The sequence below is a fragment of the Drosophila miranda genome, chromosome 4 (assembly GCF_003369915.1).
Source record: "Drosophila miranda strain MSH22 chromosome 4, D.miranda_PacBio2.1, whole genome shotgun sequence".
NCBI classification, from domain to species: Eukaryota; Metazoa; Arthropoda; class Insecta; order Diptera; family Drosophilidae; genus Drosophila; species Drosophila miranda.
In genome coordinates, this window is record NC_046677.1 from 27415225 (window position 1) to 27437060 (window position 21836).

The 21836-nt window shown below is 48.9% G+C and overlaps 3 protein-coding genes across 3 annotated transcripts; 1 reads left to right on the forward strand and 2 right to left on the reverse strand.

Moving 5' to 3' along the window:
- Positions 1 to 8391: 8391 nt before the first annotated feature.
- On the reverse strand, positions 8392 to 14569 carry LOC108161813 (protein lava lamp). The gene is made up of 5 exons (XM_017296172.2): positions 13278 to 14569; positions 12992 to 13209; positions 12793 to 12937; positions 12082 to 12735; positions 8392 to 10631 (listed from the first exon to the last, which is right to left on the reverse strand). The coding sequence occupies exons 1-5, from the start codon at positions 14001 to 14003 to the stop codon at positions 8559 to 8561; spliced, it is 3816 nt and encodes a 1271-aa protein (XP_017151661.1). The 5' UTR covers positions 14004 to 14569; the 3' UTR covers positions 8392 to 8558.
- A 535-nt stretch (positions 14570 to 15104) lies between these two features.
- LOC108161820 (SUMO-conjugating enzyme UBC9-like) lies at positions 15105 to 17701 on the reverse strand. Its single transcript, XM_033393327.1, has 4 exons — positions 17550 to 17701; positions 15908 to 16040; positions 15761 to 15826; positions 15105 to 15662 (listed from the first exon to the last, which is right to left on the reverse strand). The coding sequence occupies exon 4, from the start codon at positions 15660 to 15662 to the stop codon at positions 15183 to 15185; it is 480 nt and encodes a 159-aa protein (XP_033249218.1). The 5' UTR covers positions 15761 to 15826; positions 15908 to 16040; positions 17550 to 17701; the 3' UTR covers positions 15105 to 15182.
- Positions 17702 to 17986: 285 nt separating this feature from the next.
- Positions 17987 to 21685, forward strand: LOC108161814 (DNA-directed RNA polymerase I subunit RPA2). The gene is made up of 3 exons (XM_017296174.2): positions 17987 to 18175; positions 18235 to 19734; positions 19793 to 21685. The coding sequence occupies exons 1-3, from the start codon at positions 18095 to 18097 to the stop codon at positions 21590 to 21592; spliced, it is 3381 nt and encodes a 1126-aa protein (XP_017151663.1). The 5' UTR covers positions 17987 to 18094; the 3' UTR covers positions 21593 to 21685.
- Positions 21686 to 21836: the final 151 nt, after the last annotated feature.

Genomic DNA, 21836 nt, shown 5'->3' on the forward strand with positions numbered 1-21836 from the left:
TCAATATAAATCAAGAAATGCTGCTCGTGCGACCTCATAAGCGCCGACAAAACGGTAACGATGTGACTTTTATTATGTCCCAAAGACGACGCCACACGGAACCCACACACAAGGAGAGACAGACAGACAGATAGAAGAAGAAGGAGAGAGAAAGAGAGAGAAAGAGGGAAACAGGGAAACACAACGAAATGAGAAACATTTGGCGCCGGAGCAATTAGTTATCAAAGACGTCGCTCATTGACAACCAAAAGTCAAAGCACTCGAAGTGCCACCCAAGACAGAGGGACAGAATGGGGATGGGAATGGGAAGGGGAATGGGCAGGAAAGCTATATAAAGTGGACATTATCCCCATATATATAAATGATGACTCATCCACGGGTCCGATATGAAGACAAAAGAACGACGACACCGAAGACGAAGATCGACTACCGAAGTTTTTGGTGTAAGTGAAGGCCCCCGCCTGGAAATGGAGCCTCTCCCTTCCTCCTCCATTCCTCTCTTCAACGTGCCGTGGCATGTTGTGTGTAGCACCGCCCCAAATCATGGCAACGTGTGCCCCAGACCCCAGACCCCAGAGACGTATATTAAAACGTAGCACCGGCTAAACATTGATCCTTATCGACATGGTCCCAGAGAGCGAGAGGCATGGGGCTTGTGTGTAGTACCCACTCGATCTGGGGAGAGGCTGCAATTGGTAGCCAGAACAGCAGTGGCAGTGGCGGCAGTGGCAGCAGTGGCAGCAACAACTTAGCACGAGACACACTGTGGACACAGCACGCAAGTCTCAAGAGGTGCCTCTGTCTACGGACAGCCACAACATATCCCTTCATACTTTATGAGGAATCGTTGTAGCTGAAACTTAAGCAGTTTGTTGATGTTTGAAAGTTAATGTATACTTTGTGCGGGTTATCCGCTTGATTACGAAAATGTCGAGCTATTGTGAATTATACTCATACCTTTAGCTCCTTAAAAGTGCGGCACTGATTTAGAGACAACGAACTTCAACACAAATTTTGTTAGGCCAAAGTTTTTGTATTTGAAATAAAGTCAAGGAACAACAGCATTAAGATATGAATATTCCATAATTTAAAGTTATTAATTCTTATTTATTAGTGATAGATAATAGTATAACAGATAAATCTACTCCTATAGTATTTCCACTTAAAAAAGTTCGCTCATAAACCAAGCCTCAGCCCCAACTGACTTTCGAGTTTTGAGTTTATATTTTATGTCTCCATCTAATTAAATCTAATATATATTTATGTATCTCCAAATTTCAATCTATGTATCGTTTTATATTCGTTTAGCGATGAGATATAACTTCCTATATAGAGAGCGATGTGTGTAACATCCTACTGACCCATTCCCATCCCAGGCCCCAAAATGAATTCATAATTCGACTCAAACTCGACTACGAAATGTATGCGCTAATTAAATAAACATAAAACCCTGGCCGGGCATTATCTACGCCTCCTTAGCTTATCGGGCAGCGACATGTGTAAGAGATCGAAGAGATCTCTGGAGCATTTGCATATTTCTGCCCCGATTTGGGGATCGCCTTTTGGATGCCCACGCACCTGGGGCCATAATGAGGCTGATTAGAGCGCGTTTTTGTCGTAGGTGTTGCAGCGTGTAAGATTAGATTAGGCTAATCAGCTGGATCTGCCACAGAAGGGGGCAGATAGTGCGCAGCTGCGGAAAGATCAAAACCGAAAGCCGTGGGGCATGTGAATGGCCCACTCGCAATACGGAGGAGAGTGGCCAATGGCCAATGGCCATCGATAATTGCGGCTAATTAACTCTGCAACTGCAACGTTGCACCGCTGCAATGCGATTTATAATTTGAGTTTGCCACAAATTAAAATTGCCATCGGGCAAGGCATTTGCGGCATGCGACGCTGCGAAATCTGACAAGCGGCAACAGCATAATAAAAATATGTGAAATGTGAAATTAAATAGGACGCATCCAGCAGCTGCCCCAAATGCACTGAGAGAAACCAGAGGAGAGACAAAGGATACCAAGGAAGATTTGGAGGGTCTTGCGTGATTATCCTTTGAAATGTTTCATAGATTTTTCAAGAGAATTTCGACAAATGAAAGGACATGATCGAAAGAAGTTTTAGAGCCTGATCGGTGGGTAGTACTAGTGTTACATATATACATATTTCAATTCGCAGGGGAGAGAGAGAGAACGCAAGCGATCTATACTCTTCGAGTACCAGGTATAAAAAAAACTTGGAAAATAGGAGATATTCGAACCCTTACTCCAATCGTAACTTTTCCTTTCACTGATAATATCTCATTTCTTCCAGTGCCTTTTTCGTTGACATATTTGGGCGTGCCCCCCAAAAAAGGAGCACATCTCAGCCATGCCCTGTTCTGGCCTGTTCTGCCCTACCCTTTGCTCACTAATTTGCCATTTAGTGAGGCATTCAAGGCATTTGGGTGACAAGAGCAAGAGCAAGAGCAAGGACGGACACAAGGCGGCCAAAACTTTAATGGCTTAATGTGGCAAATGTGGCAATGTGGTATATTTTGGCCTGGCCCAAAGCATTGGCCACATTTCGAGCAATTTTTCTGTTATTTGTCTGATTTTTCAATCAGCAGGAGAGAGAGTGATGTAAGAGATGCAGAGTGCGGTGGAGGCAGTGCAATTACTCGGCCGCAGAGCAGATCGCTTAAAATCTTATTAAGTTTTGTTTGTTTTCATCATTATTTTCACGGCCGAGGCCCATTTTCGGCCATTAAGAGTGAAAATCTTGTGTAAATCGAATTATTTGTAATTTATGGTGTGGCAGCAGCAGCAGCCCCTGCTCCATGACTCCCCGACTTGTCCAGTAAATGGAGGATTATTACCCATCCAGCCGTCATCAGCCATCGTACCGATCCCCATCCAGTCATCGACTCGAGGTATAGCCATAGCTAAACCAATAACCATTAAGCGTGCTAAAATCAATCGCAATTGCCCGATGCTGGCCCGGTACTGGTCTGGCCTGGCCTCCACCTCCACCTGATCCTCTCTAGACTCCTCCACTCTGCGACTCCTCTCCCTCTTTCTGCGGTTACAATTTGCAGACGATTTGCGGTTCCGTCTCTCTGTCTCTCTCTGTGCGATCGGTGGTGTGGGTTACCTCAAAAGCCAACATGGCTGGAGGATCGGATCCGCAACCAGCTCCAAGAGAGGGGGGGTCTACAGACCAAACTGGTTCAAACAGATTATCGATTTTCAATTACGCGGCGAGTGTGCGGCTAAGTAGTTTGGTTTTTGTTTGGTCTAGCAATTTTCGAAGGCAAAACTGCAGCTGCAGTCCCAGGTCCAGCAATCATTTAGTAAGTAATCGAAAGGCGGGAAAAAATAGGGGTAAAAACGATCCAACAATACAAATTATGGAACGAACTTGGATGAAAAAGGTTGCCAAGAACGAATATAAATAATTTGTGGAAAAATGTGCATAAATTCCGAGCTAAAAATAAAGAAAGAAATTTCCAACAAATTTGTGGAAATATAATCAAAAAAGTTTTTACAAGAATTGCTAAAAGAGCTCAAATTCAGTTTTCTCCAGAGTTCTCTACAGTTTCATAAAAGTTTCTAAAGAGTTAGTTAGTTAGTTAGTTACCTCCCAATGGATTAAACAAATTGAGTGCGACACTCGGCAGCAACTACTCATCAACCTCGTGAGTCTGTCACTCACTAACTAACTCTCCGACTAAGTGGGTGAGGGGAGCTAACCATATACAGACATATATTCATACTCATATATATGTAGTTGTAGTATCTTATCTAACGAATCGTTTAGCAAGTATAACCCGTTTGCTGCCGGCGTGTGACTTGTCCCGCGAGATCTATGAATGAAAGCGGGTTCCCGAAAGGCAGCCACTGCCACAGTGAATGCGAGGAGACCCCAAGTGGGGAGCTATGCTAATCGGTGGGATTATAATTAATTAATTAGGCAGCTAGCCATGATCCGCATTAGGGATCACTCTCTTTCTCTGGAGGCTCTGGGATGAGCCTCTGTCCGAGTTTGCGGCCTAAGTCTTTTGGTTTTGGTTTGCCTTTGGTTTTGGTTCCGTGTCCCAGACTTCGGATCATTTTTGGGTCTTACTGCCTTGATTGTTGTTCCAGCGAAGCGTCAGAAATTTAATCAAAATTTTCATAAACGCTCTCCGCTCCAAATTGCACATTTAATGACAATAATTTGCGTAATGGATTTTCATGTTCTCGTAATTGAATTTATTTTAATTTAAACTAAATTGCGCTACGCGTTACACGAATGGGGATGTGGATGTGGATGGAGGATGGTGGATGGTGGAGCCCCATCGGAGGCAACGGAATGTATAATTTTATGCGCTCACGCGGCCGCTCCACTAATTGATTATAATTCTGTCAGTCGCCACCGTTGCAGCAGGCTGCCAGGCGACCTGCCACTGCCACCGAAGCCTGTGCCGATGCCACTCCTGGTACTTCAGCTGGGCATGTGTCCCAGAGTCGCAGTCTCTGGATCTGCTCCATATTTCGCGCATTATTTCGCGCTCGTTAGCCGGCTTCGGGCTGCTGCAACATCACCATACCCAAGTCCCAGCCCATCATCATCGACAGCATCACCATCAGCCTCTCGATCGGCAGTGCTCCATCATCAGTCTGGGGGATAGAGATGCGCGCGTGAATCGATCCTATCATGATGCTACAGCAAGTATAATAATTTTGGGACTTCGTATCTATCGTACTACTCTTCATCTATAGAAACTTTTCTTCTGTTTTAATGACGAGGCATGTATTCCTAGACAGAAAACATTCCGACTGCCTTTAGTTTCTAATCCTTATGTTTTCCTAATTATTTATCTATCCCACACCCAAATCATAAGTCCTTGCCTTTTAGAAACCTCTGAAACTTATATCGATCTCTGCTTAAATTGTCCCACGAATCATAACCCCATTCCCCATAAAAATCACGCACTCCTCTCTAGATATAAGCGACTGCTGTGTGCCTGGCAGGTGTTTCGGGCGATCGAGCCCAGCGATCGATTCGCTTCGTGGCAGCCCGTTAATAAATACTCATCGCCGTACACAGTGGCCCGGTGTCCAAGGGTCCAGCGTCCGGTGGGGAGATGTGCGGCTCTGAAGAGAAGGTGTTCTGTAAAACTGTTTGATGGATTTCATAATAGTCGGACATTATGTTTGCTTCCGCTGTCAAGCGATGCTGTTGCCGCAATTTACTTTTTATGAATGTCAATGGTTTTTTAATTAATTGCAGGCCATTTTCGGAAGGCAAGGCCCCCCCGTTTTGGTGGATACTTTATGGGCGTCGCTTTCATATGCAAAAAAAATTACGAACTGCTTTGGGGTATTGCATAAATCTGGATATTGATAGCCGTTCATTAATGCCAACCAATTCGATTCGATCGATGCGATCGTAAAATTTGTCTCACTTTTTGATGTGCCAATAACAATTCTCTCTATGAGCCATAAAAATAATTCCCAAATTTAATTCCGATTCGCCGATTTCTGTTTCATTCCGTTCCGATCGAGAGTCTCTCTGCAGTTCATTAAAGGCGCTTAAATTGTATTTCAATGCAGAGTCCGGAGGGGGTCCACACGAGCGCCAGAAGCGCACAAATCCAATCAAAATGCACACCGAAGAAGACGCCGCTCCAGACCTCAAGTCGGTCGACGTCGACGTAGACGTCGACGTCGACCCCCTGTGCGAGTCATTGTCGTAAATCACACATTAAAATATTTATTTGTATTTTTAGTTGTTCAAAAATTAGCTAAGAGCCCTGCTCGGACGGACCCTGGCCATCGGAACATCGATCGTCTTGGGGTCGTCGCAGTCGCAGTCTCTGTCGCTGTCTCTGTCGCTGTCGGAGACGGGACGCTGGGCTTTTGTTGTGCGAGTGAATTTTAATTTCCTTTTTATGATATTTTAATTTATTTCAGCGTAAATCAAAACCCAAACGAGGGCTCTCGCCCGCTGCAGGGGCTGCACTTTTAATAAATTAGATTACTCTTCAGGTCTGCAGATCGTCTCCGGAGTGGAGTGGAGTGGAGTGGAGTGGAGCACCGAACGGCGCTTCCATGGATCCCATCCCCTCTCTGACATCAGCGCGAACTGCATAAATCTTTGGCCCTACGCAAGAGGCGGGAACGGAGAATCGATCCTCTCTTCTCGGAGGCTAACAAGCTGGAAACACTTTGAGGATGAGGTCTAAAGATCTGCATCTGCATCTGGATCTGTGGCATGCAGACCAAAGATTGCTTTTTCACAGCTTGTGGTACGTCCGGCGGTTTATTAATTTGACGTTTCCCTTCCAGTTGCGGCAGTCCAAGGAGCGGACGAGTGTACCAGCGGAACGGGGCAGTTAACGGTGCAACAATTTGTATACTTTTTCAGCTCCACATCCCTCTTGCCCCTGTGGGCGTGGCCGGGGGAGTGGGCGAGGTCCCACAGCAATTAGAACGAGATATGTTTTGGGGCTTCGTTTTATGGTGGGACTTCACTGTTAAAGCTCCATGAAAGCTCTTAAAAGTTTAAGTGGGTTCGGTTGAATTTCACTAGATGACGCCAGCCAGTTTCCCCTCTTATACGCAGCTTGCAAGAATGCAAGAATTTCTGGTTATTTTTTTTGTTTTTAATATAAATGTGGATAATTTTTGAAGATTTAGTTACTTGGTTAGGTTTTTTATTTACATAGTCTATATATATACATATATGCGTTAGTTGACAAAAGATATATTCCCCTTCGAACGCCCCTCTTGAGAGAAAACTGTGCATCCAGTGCATCCATTCCTTAACAGCTCTGTTAAGTGTCGTTCCCCATCGAACCATTGGCCTGCTCTTGGACTGGAAAGATTCATTTCAGCAGGGGTAGCTTCAAACCAGACCTGTAAAGCAGCATAATGAACCCCCAACAGAATGTTGCCTTACAGAGGGGTTGTTTTCGCGGGAGGATTGAAAGTTGTTCAGTCGGTGAACAGTTTTCTGTTGAAATCAAACAGAACCTTCGATAACAGAACTCTGGTAGAAGGAATTAAGAAAAGTATGGAAAGGGTTTAAAGGACCCTTCTCTGTTCACAGCGAATGTTGGTGATGCTGTTGCCCAGAAAGGAGAGGAAAGACAGCGAGCGGATAAGTTAATGTACAATGTCTGTTCGCTTTAAAAGCATATGAGGCGATGTTGTCTTTATGCCTGAACAGAGAGAGCCCTTCCTCCCTTGGCCCCCTGCTCCCACCGATGGCTGTTTACCCGCCTTGAGATGTGGGATGGGCGGGATCGGGAGAAAGAGTACGCCAGGGCATCGCATTTGCATAAAGCAGCGATGTCGAGGATGAGGGTGACGATGACGACGTCACCAACTTGTTAGCGGACGCTGGCATTTTTACTTGCATACATATGCAGAGATAATGCGCCGCCCATTGCCACCCAATGGCCACGTCCTTGCCACACCAACCACCACCCCAGCCGCAATGGCAGCCTGCAGCAACCTAGCCAACGCCATGCATTTCAGCGACAGCGACAGTGGCAGTGGCAGTCTCAGGGGCTGGCAATGTCATGGCTGCGTGCGTGTCTAAGGGAGCACATAAGTCCCAGAAATCCCAGCGAGTCCGTGTCGTGTGCTTTGGGGGCATCTCGATGGAACTACGAAATAGAATGAGGAGGCGGACAGTCGGCTGTCCGACTTCTTTGCTGATTAGTGATATATGCATATGCATTCGAGGGCAGGGGATAAGGAGATGGAGCATCTGAAGGATGCGGGATAGAGAGATGCAGAGTGAGATTTCCACTTTTCCTTTGGAACAGTTACACTTTTTTTTCGTTCTGTGTAATCAAAACCTCCGAAATCTCCTCCACAAAAGTTTCTCTTTTTCTCAAATCTTCCATCTCCAATCTTTTTGAAATTATAAGTAAATATTTGGCTATTATTATTGGTAGGTATGTCCTTTTGGTTTCATCTGCAACAGAGTTATGCAAGATTCCTCCTCTCCATCGGGTTCGCTTTTGGATTACTTACACATTTACTTTTACATCAGAAGCGATAAGGATATCATAGTTGCTGTGATGGGACTCCTTTAAGAATGGATTATAAGGTGGCATATTTTGGTTGCGCGACGTTGGCTTTCTTAGTCACCGTCGTCTTGCGACACAATACAAGAGAAATTGGTGGTACATACTTGTATTAAGTACGGACTGCGCCAGTGACTGTGGCAAGTCCGATGTTTCTCTCACCGAGAGACACTCACACAGAGAGACAGTACAAGACGCCATGCAACCTATCTTGGAGCCCGTCCAGATTTTGTCTACGTCGCTAGTCAACGCGAATGTAGAGCTGTTGGAGCATAACCGTACCCAACAGAAAATACAAGAGGGTGAGATTTTCCCACCAGGAGCCGAAGCGAAGGCGGGTGGCTGAGAGCCGTGACCGCGTCTACGCCACTGAGCCATAGACAATAAGCATATTTATTAATTTGGAAATTCGTCACAATAAACGTTATTTAGGTTACCCGGCGCTGAGCAGTTCTATCAGCGAGTATTCGTAGTCGTAAAATCTAGTGAACATCTTTCAGTTTGCATCCTCCTCCTTCATCTCCTCAGTTTCTTCCGCTTTCTTTTCTTCTTCCCGAGTGTCATTGGACGCCTCTCCTCCCTCATTTTCGGGTAGCCCCTCCGCCGGGAAAGGCAAGGATCGCAGTCGCTGCACCATATCCTCGAGAGTTTCTGGAGCAATGCTTGGCTGTTCCGCTGTGGATTCCTTGACAGAGGAACGCTTCTTAGCCGCATCGTCCTGTCGAGAGGCGGCGCACAGGTGAGCCTGAGGCGTGCTCCTCGCCGGCTTTTTGGGAATGGCTCCCGTGGACTGCTGCTGAATGGCCTGCTGAGTGGCGGTTGTGGTGACGGTGACGCAGCAGGCGGCACCTCCGGATTCATCTGTCTCCTGCTCGGCCACGACCCGGGTGCTGGCTATGTTATTGATGGAGCTGGTGGCCTCCTCTGTGGGCAGAGTCTGCTCCACCAGCTCAGCCTCTTGCCGTCTGCTAGCTTCCCGCTCTGCCATGCGATTGATCATGGCCGTGCCCCGCTCTGAGGTGTTGCTCAGGCGTGCAATCAGCTCGTTGCCCTGCGCCTCCATCAAACGTAGACGCTCGGCGCGATTCGCAGACACCCGTTCGATGTCCTCCAGTCGTTGTTCCACTGTCTGCGAGATGGCTGCAGCCGTGGGCGGCTGTTGCTGCTGTCGCTCGTGGAGCGTGTCCAGCTTGTTGGCCAGACCCTCGCTTCGCTCCGAGTTTTTCGAGAGCTGTGCGAGCAGCTGCTGGCTCTCCTGCTCCAGCCGCTGCAGACGGGCGGCCCGACGGGATGTGTAGGCCTCCTCGTCGACGGTGAGAGGGGATGCCTCCTCCGTTTTGGATGCAGGCGGAGCAGCCTCCTCCTCGGTGTTGCTCTCGAAACTGGCATCGCGACTGGGGGCACGTCTGATGCGATCCAGGGACTTCTTTAGGTAGTGCCCCCGATCCGTGGTACGCCTGATGCGCGACATCAGCTGCCGCGACTCCTCTTCCAGGCGGCCGAGTCGCTCGGATCGCTTTCTCGTGTACTCCTCCTCCCGTGGCGTAAGACTTCCTGTGGCCGGTGCAGAGCTGGCACGCGTCATCCTCTCCAGCCGCTTGTTGTTGATGAACTCGTCGAGGGGCACTGCATGCTGGGCGGGCGAGACCTCGTCCTGGAAGCGGCACAGCTGCACCTCAAGACGTTCGCGGTTGTCGGAGGTCTCCAGCACCTGCTGGATGAGCGATTTGCACTGCTCCTCCAGCTTTTGGATGCGACTGGCCGTCCCCGAGCTGGTCGCGGCAGCCTCCGCCTGGCTGCGCTGTCTGCTGCGAGAGCTGTGCGGAATCTTGGAAATGGCTCCGTGTGAGCCCTGAGCCATGTCCAGGTCCTCGTCCTCCTCTAATGTGTTTCCTATAGTCTCCCCTCGCCAGCCACAAGTGGGCGGGGCACTGTTCCAGCGGAGGACAATCTCCTCGCCCTCATCTTCCGCAGAGCCAGAGGCCAGAGCAGTGGCCGCCTGGCGTCCTGGGGAGGTGCTCTGCATCCGCTTAATCTTGCGCGTATGCTCGAATTGATCCCTCAAGTGCTTCCTGCGGCAATTGCCAGAAGTAGAGGGAGCTATAGCCTCAGGCTCTGCTTCCGCTGCTGCTGAACTTTCTGCTTTCGCGGAGTCCCGTTCCTCATCCGACTGCGGTCCCGAGTCGCTGTATCCGCTCTCCGCCGAGTGATTGGCATCCTCCAGCTTGCGGCGTGCAAACTCCCGCCTCCAGTCGTCGCACTGCTCTTGGGTCTCCTCGTTCTTGGCCCTGGCAGCCGCCCACTTGCGCCGGCAGTACTCCAGCTCGTCCTTGAGCTCGCTGAGGAGGCGACGCTTCTGCTGCAGCTGGTACCGCAGAATCTGCTCCTGGGTGTGCAGCTGCCGATGCTGGCGCTGCATCTTGCCCACTAGATGCCACGTCTTCGTAAGCTCCAAGCTGACGGCGCTCAGGCGCTTCTCCTGCTCGTTCAAGCGGTAGTCCAGATGACTGTTGAGGGTCTTCAAGCGGTTCGTTTCCTTCACAAGGGACTTCTTTTCAAGAATGAGGTCCTAAAAGAAATAGAGAGAGTTATGGTATAAATGATAATAACTCGCGGGCAAAAGCTTCAAACATAAACGAGGGGAATGTTGTGAGTGCCTGCGGAGACCGCAACTCTACATTTATACCCGATACTTAGTCAGTATGGCTCTCCTCCGGCAGACGCCGCGACACGACACGACAAACGGTGCGTGCGAGAGAGACAGAAAATCAGTCTGAGCGTGACGTCGGGCGCTGCGTAGCCACTGCAAATTGATTTGTTCCTTTTGGCTATAAAAATCATCCGATCTGATCCAGATTCAGCAGTCTGATAGATATGGTCATTATCTATGATTCTGCGTTTCTATCAGATTGCTGAATCTGGATCAGATCGGATCATTTTTGTAGCCAAAAGCAAGAAATCAATTTGCAGTGGCTACGCAGCGCCCGACGTCACGCTCAGACTGATTTTCTGTCTCTCTCGCACGCATTCTTTGTCGTGTCGTTCAATATTAGCGGCGTCTGCCGCAGGAGAGCCATACTGACTTAGTATCGGGTATAACTGTAGAGTTGCGGTGTCCGCAGCAACTCACAACGTTCCCCCTCGTTTTTTTCTTGTATCTTTGAAATTGCGGATGCCACAGATTTTCGCCCTTTGTTGGCGCGGAAGGGGGCGGGGCAAAGTTTTGAAATATACTTGTAACAGTGACATATCACAGAAGTCCGGATATAAAATGTCGTTGCTCTAGCTCTTATGGTCTTTGAGCACTAGGCGCTAATAGGGACGGACCGACGGACAGACAGACAGGGCTCAATCGACTCGGCTATTAATGCTGATCAAGAATATATATACTTTATGGGGTCGGAAACGATTCCTTCTGGACGTTACACACATCCACTTTTACCACAAATCTAATATACCCCAATACTCATTTTGAGTATCGGGTATAAAAACCGTATCGTACAGTGGAGAGATTAGATTGGGAACTTTTAAAGTGCTCGAGACTGGACTTTCGGAAAGGTTCCACTTAAAAGGATTTCCAAAATATTCAACATGTTTTGTGTTTTGTGCCCCAGAAACTGACCGATAAATTCAATTATGTGCACAACGGACTCCTCCTCCAGTTGCATCCTCCCATGCCGCTGCAGGGTGTGGCTGCTACATTGATGCTCGGCTCGGCAGGACGTCAGCAATAATGAAGCTGCTCGTCCTCGTCCTCGGGCTCGGCCTTGGTCTGCACTCCACTAAATAAAGCGCTTAAGTGAATAATGCAAAACTTTGCAACAGCCACAGACATAGAGCCTCGGACACGGACTCGCAGTCGAACTACGACTCGTCGAGGGAGTGCAGTGGGGGAGCAACAGACGATGACGATGACGAGGCCGGGCTGCTGCTCCACTTCATCAGCAAAACCGGATACGACAACTAACAAGCCCGATTGTCCGCAGCACTTGAACAGAGAGTGGAGGAGTAGAACTCACCTTCAGTTTGATGTAGGTCTTGCTGACGCTTAGCTCCGCTGGCTTGCTGCCACCAGCTACCGTGGCCGCCTCCGCTTTGCGGCCTTCCCCTGGGGTAACAGGAGCAGCCGTGGCAGTAATGCCCCGGGCACTGACACTACTGGTTGCCGGCAGCTCTTCCAACTGCACGCGCTCGATTTTGTGGTGACTCAAGAGCTCCATCAACACTTTCCAAACTTTCGGCAAGTTGCCAATGATTTCTTGGGCCGAGGCAACTTTTCCCATAATTTCGGGCTCATGGCATTTTAACGAAGCCGCAACAGCTCCTGCAGATCCACTCCTTTGCTTGCCACAGGGTTTCCTTTCCGGCTGGGCACAGTCGGGCAGGTCCTCGTCCACGCCAACAGCCGCAGTGTCAGCCTCAGCTACAGGCACAGCCACAGCGTGGGGCGTTGGCGTTGCACTGCGGCTCTTGTCGGACTCCTCGCCAGAGCCCCCGGTAGCCCCTTCCACTAGCTCAAAGAGCAGCTTGGGCAGGGTGGCGCCATCGCTGCAGCTTCCCTCGGCCTGGGTCATTTGATTGAGCAGCTGGCGGTTCTCTTCGAGCATCTGATTCAAGCGATCAATGTCCATGTTGCTCTTTCCATTGAAGCCCATAATGAGCTGGCTAAAGAGCTGCAAGTGAATGTACATTAGATTTGATCCTTACTATTTGGGGGTTAATCCTCTTACCATATTGACGGCTCCCACCTGCTCGTTGAGCACTCGCTTCTCGTACTTTAGCTCGCCGCATTCCTCGCGTAGCTTGGACAGCTCCTCGTTGGCTGTTTCCACTTCTTTGAGCAACGTCTGATTGCGTTCCTCGAAGTTCTTGGTTCTGTCAGAGACGAAAGAAATGAGTAAAGACCTGCTTTTGGGGCTTGAAACTTACTTCTCCTGCTCGGCGATGAGTTCATCCTTTTTGATGGAGATGAGACGCTGCAGATTCTCGTACTCGGCGGCCGCCACCCGCTGTCGCTCTTCGTAGAGCTGCCTCAACTGGCGGATATTTACCAGCTGGCGCTCGTACTCCTGCCGCAGATTGTTGGACATGATCTTCATCTCTCGCTCGCTAAAAGAGTTTTCTATCTGCTCCAGTTTCATCTTGAGCTGTGGTTAGAAGAACCAATAATGTTAAGATAGATGTTAGATGGAAAATTCCGATGTTAAGCCCTCACCTGTGCACACTGCTCCTCTTTGACGCTTAGCATTTGCTTACAGCAGGTGATCACCTCCTTGAGGGTTCCCACCTGACGCTGAACGACCTCTACTTCTCCGCGCAGCGATAGATTCTCGGCATTGGCTTGTTGGAGCGCTAATTGAGCGTTGGCCAGCTCTATGTTGGCATGGCGACTCCGACTCGAGGGATTTTCATCATCCGGATCGATCCCCGGCTGCTCCGCGGGCTGCTCATGTGCCTCCTCCTGCGCCTGTTCTTCTGGCTTCTCCTCCTCGTCATGATCCTTTCTTAGGCGTCGATTCTCTGCCTGTTCCTTGGCCAGGTCTCTCCTTAGGCTGTTGATCTCCTCGCGCAAATCCTGTACAGCAGTTAGGCGAGCCTCCCGTTTGATACGCAGCTCCTCCCTGAATTCCTCCAGGCTTTGCTCTCGCTTCGGGGACTTCTCCTTGCTATCCACATCCATGACAACAGGTTCGTCCACGACTCGAATTGATTCCTTATCTTCCGCCATTTTCAGTGGTGCTTCCTCCACAACTTTCTTTGGCATTGGTGTGGCCTCATTGGGCGCGGCCTGTTGCAGAATTAAATTCTCGTGCTCGATGTCATTCCACCAGGGCTCGTCATCCGGTGGCCCGCCAGTTCCTCCTACTCGCTGCTGCTGCTGTTGCTGTTGCTGCTGCACCTGCGATTCATCTGCAGGGGGTGTGGACTCTGCATTTCCCATAATATTCCCGAGAACAAAGGCCCCGAATAACAGATATGTGGTATGCGATGGTTCTGATCTGTTTACTGATGTTCTTGGCCTGGCAGGCGTTTTATTTACGATTCACTTTAATGCGACTTTTCCTCTGAAGAAGCACCACAAGAGCAGCGATACAAAGAGCTGCCCCGCCCTCACCGATCCACCTCCGTTGGCCTCCACAGCAACGAAACAGATATAGGTACACACCGATACACAGATATAGATACCATAAGCTATATCTGTGTGGTGCTTCGATCACACGCGATTCGATCTTTCGATTTCGCAATTTTCTATATACTTTTACTTTTTCATCCAAGAAGAAAACTTTCGAGAGATTCTACTGGAGACTGTTGCGCTTTAAACTCTACTTAAAATATCAATGTTTCACCAACCGTATCCGTGTATCCGAAATCAAAGTAAATATCTAGTATAGATATTATAAAAAAAAGAAATCTATATGTATTCTCGCGAGACGTTGGAAAATTTCTCGAAGTCCAATTCCTATCCGTTTCGACGGTCGAACCGAACTTTTCGCTTAGGCTTCTTGGGGAAAACTGAGCGAAACATTGAATAGATTTTTCTATTTTTAACCAAGCAACAAAGAGATCTCTGCATCTTGGTGCGATCTCTCTCGGAAAATGCTCCAACGAATGCTTTGTTTTTAGGGAAAACTATCTTTATGAGAGAGTCGGAGACTGGGATTCTCTCTTCCTCGAATTCCCTAATTATTGTTCTTATGTTATGCGCTCCGTTTAGATGCATTTTAATTAGGAAAATATGTCACATGAAGGTGTTTAAATTTAGACAGGCGCGTCACTTTGATTATGACTAACCGGAAAATCAAAGAAAAACAGTTGCCACATCGGATGGCAGCAGCATGACAATGAAGATCATAGCCAAGGGCTCTTCACAGATGGATTCGTAGGTGCTACAAGGTCATTGCCCCTAACTATTCCCATTGGGAGTTCAATACAATATTCAGGGACTATACGAATGCATCTGATTGGACTCGCTTTTCTGTTGGCTTTTAAATTAAACTGAGCAGAACGTCGAATTAGAATTAAAATTCAAATTATAGTTACATTTAAATTTAATGAATCATGACTCATTTTATTCATGCCTCTATACGCTCTTGTGGGGATTGTGTGTGTGTAGATTACATTAATCGCTAGGTGTCATTTTGCGGGCCTGGGCACGCACGCGTGTTTCGTATTGTTGGCGGTTCTGTGTATATGCAGTGTAGGGCTCCAATTGGGCCGGGTCCTTGGCGTTCGGGTTGTCCAGAAGTTCCTGAATGCCCACAAGAAGTTGCTTAATAGTAATGGACGGGCGCCAACCCTTCTTCTCGTCAAGCAGCGACAAGCAGACAGTGCCCGACGGGAACACATTTGGATGGAAGAGTGGCGGCTCGAACTTGCATTTCGGCGGAGTGATAGGATAGTCGTCCTGGAAAATCATGCGAAGTTTGTAGAGGCCACCCTCCCAGAGGGTGGACTTCTTTCCAGGAATGGCGCACTCCCAAATCATCAGGTTAAGAGTGCCATCGGGATTTTTGGCGGGATGAGCAACAAACCCGTATGGATGGTTCTTTCGCCAGGCCTTGCGCTCATTCAACAAACGTGCAATCGTTGTGGCAGACATCTACGGTTAATTTGTATTTTGCAACCGACCAAAACAAAGAATGTACGATAATATCTTAATATGTTACAGTAAAATATTTCTTTTGGTTTCGGACTTACTTTCACTTCACTCTCACTTGCTGGGACGAAAACTCAGCAAGAACTTGAATCACTTTAATTCACTCACTGCAAAATGTTGCAGTGTTGAAATATTTCATTGGGTTTTGGGAATAATTGCAGCTATTTGATAAAATTGTTTATACATACGTTTTTCAGTCAAAAACTTTTTCCTTTTAGGTTTTATTTCTAGTTCACAACACACGATTGATTAAAATTTCTCCGGCGGAATATTTTACAATCTGACAGTCCTGGCTATGACAAGAATCATAGAATCATGAGCCTGAAAAATTAACAGAGTAACCCGAATGAACTACACATACAAATACATATTTATAGTTAGCATGCATACATACATATGCATGTACATATTCGAGTCCCATTCCCAACGAATGGTAAGTACTCCCCAAACACTTTCAGCTGACTCTTTTTCCCAAAACAGCACGAGTATTTATCTCTGGAGCCCGATTAAACAATTGATGATGATTCTGAAGAGTGCGTGGAAGTGCTTCTTCCCTTTGCCTGCTAAGCTAACTTTTGCGAAAACTTGCAAATGAAAATGCATTTTGCAGCTGATTTTTGCTTTGGCTATGCCTGCAGTTTTTGCGCTCACATTTGAAAAGTGGGAAACACGCAGCAATGACTCTGAACGGAACCAAAGGAGGGGGAAGGACAACACCCTAGCTAAGAGTAGGAGTATGGGCAGGCGGAGGAAGCACACATTTGGCAAAGTGTCGCCAGTGCCAGGGTGTCAGGGTGCCAGGGTTCCACACTGCCACTGAATGAGAAGCGGAGCTCAGGCTTGAAAATGAAAATCAACAATGCAATTTGCCATGCTGCTCCTCTCTCTCTGCAGCTCTCCTGTCCGCGGTCCGGTGTCGTCTGTGCAGACAAAGCGCCAGAAAGGAGCAAAAAATCCGGCTAAAAACTTGGAAGCGCATGGCAAAAGTTGTGCCCGGCCCAGCCACGGCACAACACCCACACCCACGCGCACACACATAACACAGCTCCAACTATCACAGAGATTGCACCACGCAAATGTGCAACGAAAGTAGCAACGAAAGGACCCAAAGCAGCCAAGGACACTGCCAGAGCGCTGGCAGGAAAAAGTTCCAAGAAAATGTGCATTGTGTTCATTATAATGGAATAATAAACCGAAGCGACTACTGGGCTCAGATTGAACGTCCTCCTCCCCCACCTACTTGTTTTTCTTGTTGTTTCGTGTCTTTCTCAAGTTGCTGCTGCTGTAGTTTTTCTTTGGCGCCGGCCGAGTTAATAACCAAAAAGGAAGTTTCAGCTTCATTATCCTGACAGCCAGCCGCCCCCCATATGAGGCGATGTCATCTGGTGTTTGGTGGTGAGTCGGGGTCTGGTGGCCCCTGCGGTTAATTAGAGCAACTTTCGCCTGAAAGTCAAAGTTAATCCGAGTCTGCAGGACAATGTAGAGCATTGCTGCAGGCATCTGACGATAGGAAAATCCTTTAGGGTAGGGGTATGACCTATACTTTCTCCAACCAGACCATGTTTCTCTGTCAGTCAGTGTCGTCGCTATCTCATTTGCGAGCATTTCTATGCGAAGAAGTCAGCAGGAATCATGCATTAATAATGCAACAAACTTGCGCATATTTTGCGGCTGACAATCCTTGCAAACAGCAGCCAAGAAGCCGGTCGATTACAAGGGCAACAATGAAGCAACTTCATTAGAGAAAGCAACACGTTGACAACACATCCGGCAGACGAGTCATTTCCGTAGTCATGCAAGCAATACATACAAATACGGAGAAAAACTCACCGGATATCCAAGTAAACGTTGACACAAAGATATTAGCAAGTGCAGAGGAATCACAGTCTTCAAGATAATTGTACTTTTTCATGAACCACACTCGAATTTAGTTTAAATGTACTTTATAAGCAAGTCACTTTACGCGGGCACACAATCAGCTGTTTACTGAAAGAAGTTGGCAGCCCCTCTACAAAGAGATGAGTAACAGCGTTCATGGAACTAACAGAAGTTCCACTACGGAGATGAGCGGCACCGTTCAATGAACTAACATGAATTGAACCAATGTTAACAAGTGTCTAAAATCCACATGAATGTTTTATTTGCCAATTTGTATCTAAGAATTGCAAATTCAAAAATAAATGCAAATTTTAAAACCAATTAGTAAGAAAATAATCATAACCATGTATTATATGACTACCACTACAGTTCCCGAATGAACCAAGCCAGGGTAGTTCGCTAGCTCACAGTTTAGCTCCGACCCAAACAACACGTGCAACGGTCTGCGTTTTGGGTTTTTATTATTTTTGATTAATTTCCTGAAAGAAACAAGGAAAATGCTAGAGGAGATGAAAACGGATCCTGTACTGACGAATTCCCGGCCAGAATTCAAAGCGATACCCAAACAGCTAAACAAGGTAGGAGGCTGCTGTAATATTCCCCCCGCGCGTCTGACTATTTTGAATCTCCCATGCAGCACTTGGCAAACCTTGGAGCGCCACATGTGGACTCGTTCGATGAGATGCTGACAGTGGGCCTGGATTTTGTGGCCAAGCACATGCCGGCCATCCAGATGCAAAGCCCGGCTGGAGAGCGTATCTCGCTGAAGGTGGAAAACATTTGGATAGCGAAGCCACAGGTGCCGCAGGATGTGATTGACGTACGAACACGTGAAATTTACCCAACAGACTCGCGCCAGCTGCACGCTTCCTACTCCGGCATGTGCTCTGTGCGGCTGGCATGGAGTGTGAATGGGCTGCAAAAGACGCCCATCAACATGGATCTGGGCGAGGTACCAGTGATGCTGCGATCAAAGGCCTGCAACCTTGGCAAGGGCACGCCACAGGAGATGGTGAAGCACGGCGAACACGACACCGAGTGGGGAGGGATCTTTGTGATACGTGGAAACGAGAAGATTGTCCGAATGCTGGTTCTCGTCAGGCGGAATCACCCCATCTGCGTGAAGCGTTCGACTTGGAAGGATCGTGGCCAGAACTTCAGTGATTTGGGCATAATGGTGCAGACGGTGCGGGACGATGAGTGCTCCTTCAGCAACGTTCTCCACTACCTCAACAACGGAACGGCCCGCTTCATGTTCTCCCACATCAAGCGCTTGTCCTACGTCCCAGTTTGCCTCATCCTCAAATGCTTGATGAACTACACGGACGAGGAGATCTACAACAGGCTGGTGCAAGGCTACGAGAAGGATCAGTACTACGTCTCCTCTGTCCAAACCATGCTAAGGGATGTCCACAACGAAGGTGTCTACACCCACGCCCAGTGCAGGTCCTTCATTGGCACCCTCTTCCGGTCTCGCTTCAACGTCGTGCCCGAGTGGCAGCCCGACGAGGACGTCACCGACTTTATTCTGCGAGAACGCATCTTGGTTCACCTGGACACCTACGAAGAGAAGTTCCAGCTAATCGTCTTTATGGTGCAGAAGCTCTTCCAGTGCGCCCAGGGCAAGCACAAGGTGGAAAACGTTGACTCGGCCATGATGCAGGAAGTGCTGCTCCCCGGGCATTTGTACCAGAAGTATCTAGGGGAACGCATCGAGAACTGGGTCGCCATGGTGCGTCGCGTCCTCCAGAAAAAACTGTCCACACCAGACAGCCTCCTCACCAGCAGCATCCTGACGCAATCTATGCGGCAAGCTGGCGGAGTGGGCAAGTCCATTGAATCTTTCTTGGCCACTGGCAACATTGCGAGCAACACGGGCCTCGGCCTCATGCAAAACAGCGGCCTGGTCATCATGGCTGAAAACATCAACCGCATGCGGTACATGTCCCACTTCCGGGCCATCCATCGTGGATCCTACTTCACCACGATGCGTACCACAGAGGCCCGCCAGTTGCTGCCCGACGCCTGGGGCTTCATCTGCCCCGTGCACACGCCCGATGGAACGCCCTGCGGCCTACTCAATCACTTGACGCTGACCTGTGAGATATCCAAGCGTCCAGATTCTAAGCTGGTGCAGGTGAGTAGATGCTGCTCCACTTCTAGAGAACATAAATTTATTGCTCCTCCTTTTTCAGGCCATTCCTCCGAAGCTGATAGAAATGGGCATGCTCCCGCTGTCTTGCCAAAGGAATCCTGATTCCAAGATGTACGTGGTGCTCCTGGATGGCAAGCATCTGGGCCACATATTCCAGAGCGATGCCTGCAAGATAGTCGAGGATCTCCGCTACGAAAAGATAACCGGGGCGGTGCCTCAAATGATGGAGATCGGCTTCATTCCGTTCAAGAAGAATGGCCAGTTTCCCGGCTTATACCTGTCGACGGGTCCAGCCCGCATGATGCGTCCGGTGTGGAATATCAAGTGGAAACAGGTTGAGTATATCGGCACCCTGGAGCAGCTGTACATGGAGATAGCCATTGATCCGAAGGAGATGTATCCCGACTTCACGACCCACCTAGAGCTGGCGAAGACGCACTTCATGAGCAACCTGGCGAACCTCATTCCGATGCCGGACTACAACCAGTCGCCGCGTAACATGTACCAGTGCCAGATGGGAAAGCAGACGATGGGCACGCCCTGCTTGAACTGGCCGAAGCAAGCGGCCAATAAGCTGTACCGCCTGCAGACCCCCGGGACGCCGCTCTTCCGGCCCGTGCACTACGACAACATCCAGCTGGACGACTTCGCGATGGGCACCAATGCCATTGTGGCGGTCATCTCCTACACGGGCTACGACATGGAGGATGCCATGATCATCAACAAGTCCGCCTACGAGCGGGGCTTTGCCTACGGCAGCATCTACAAATCCAAGTTCGTGCAGCTCCCCAAGAAGAGCAGTTACTTTGCCCGCCATCCGCACATGCCGGAGCTGGCCAAGTACTTGGACACGGACGGACTGCCGCATCCCGGTGCCAAGCTCACCTTTGGCTGTCCCCTGTACTGCTACTTTGACGGTGAGGTGGCAACCTACAAGGTGGAGAAGATGGACGAGAAGGAGGAATGCTTTGTGGATAGCATCCGACAGTTGGGCAGTTTCGACCTTACACCCAAGAAGACCGTGTGCATAACACTGAGGGTGCCACGTCCGGCCACAATTGGCGACAAGTTTGCGTCGAGGGCTGGGCAGAAGGGTATCTGTTCCCAGAAGTATCCCGCCGAGGATCTGCCCTTCACGGAGTCGGGCATGATACCCGACATCGTGTTCAATCCCCACGGCTTTCCCTCCCGTATGACAATCGCCATGATGATCGAGACGATGGCCGGCAAGAGCGCTGCCGTTCATGGCGGCGTCTACGACGCCACACCCTTCCGCTTCTCGGAGAAGAATACGGCCATCGACTACTTTGGCAAGATGCTGGAGGCCGGTGGCTACAATTACTACGGCACGGAGCGCCTCTACTCGGGCGTGGACGGACGCGAGATGACGGCGGACATCTTCTTCGGCGTGGTCCACTATCAGCGCCTGCGCCACATGGTCTTCGACAAGTGGCAGGTGCGCTCCACGGGCACCGTCGAGGCCCGCACCCAGCAGCCCATCAAGGGACGCAAGCGAGGAGGTGGTGTCCGTTTCGGAGAGATGGAGCGCGACGCCCTGATATCACACGGAGCTGCTTTCCTGCTGCAGGACCGCCTATTCCACAACTCGGACAAGACGCACACTCTGGTGTGCCATAGTTGCGGCTCTATTCTGTCGCCGATGCAGCAGATCGTCAAGCGGAACGAGCGAGGCGGTCTCTCCTCCAAGCCGCAAACGTGTCGCCTGTGCGGGGACAGCAGCTCAGTTTCCATGATCGAAATTCCCTTCTCCTTCAAGTTCCTGGTCACCGAGCTGAGTTCGGTGAACATCAATGCGAGATTCAAGCTGAACAAAATATGATGCGATTGCCCAATATATTGTTAAAGCCAGAGTTTAGACCATATGTATCCGTTTTTACACTATCCCCCCATTAAAGATGATACAAAAAATTCATGTACCGAAAGGTGTTGCTCATTCAGATATTATATCTACCATAATGGTCGAAATTTGTGGGGATATTTATCATGTGAAGCTATAATTTTTAGATGATCTGGTATGCATTTTTTTTAGAGACGATGGTATGCTATGTGATTGGCAGAAATCT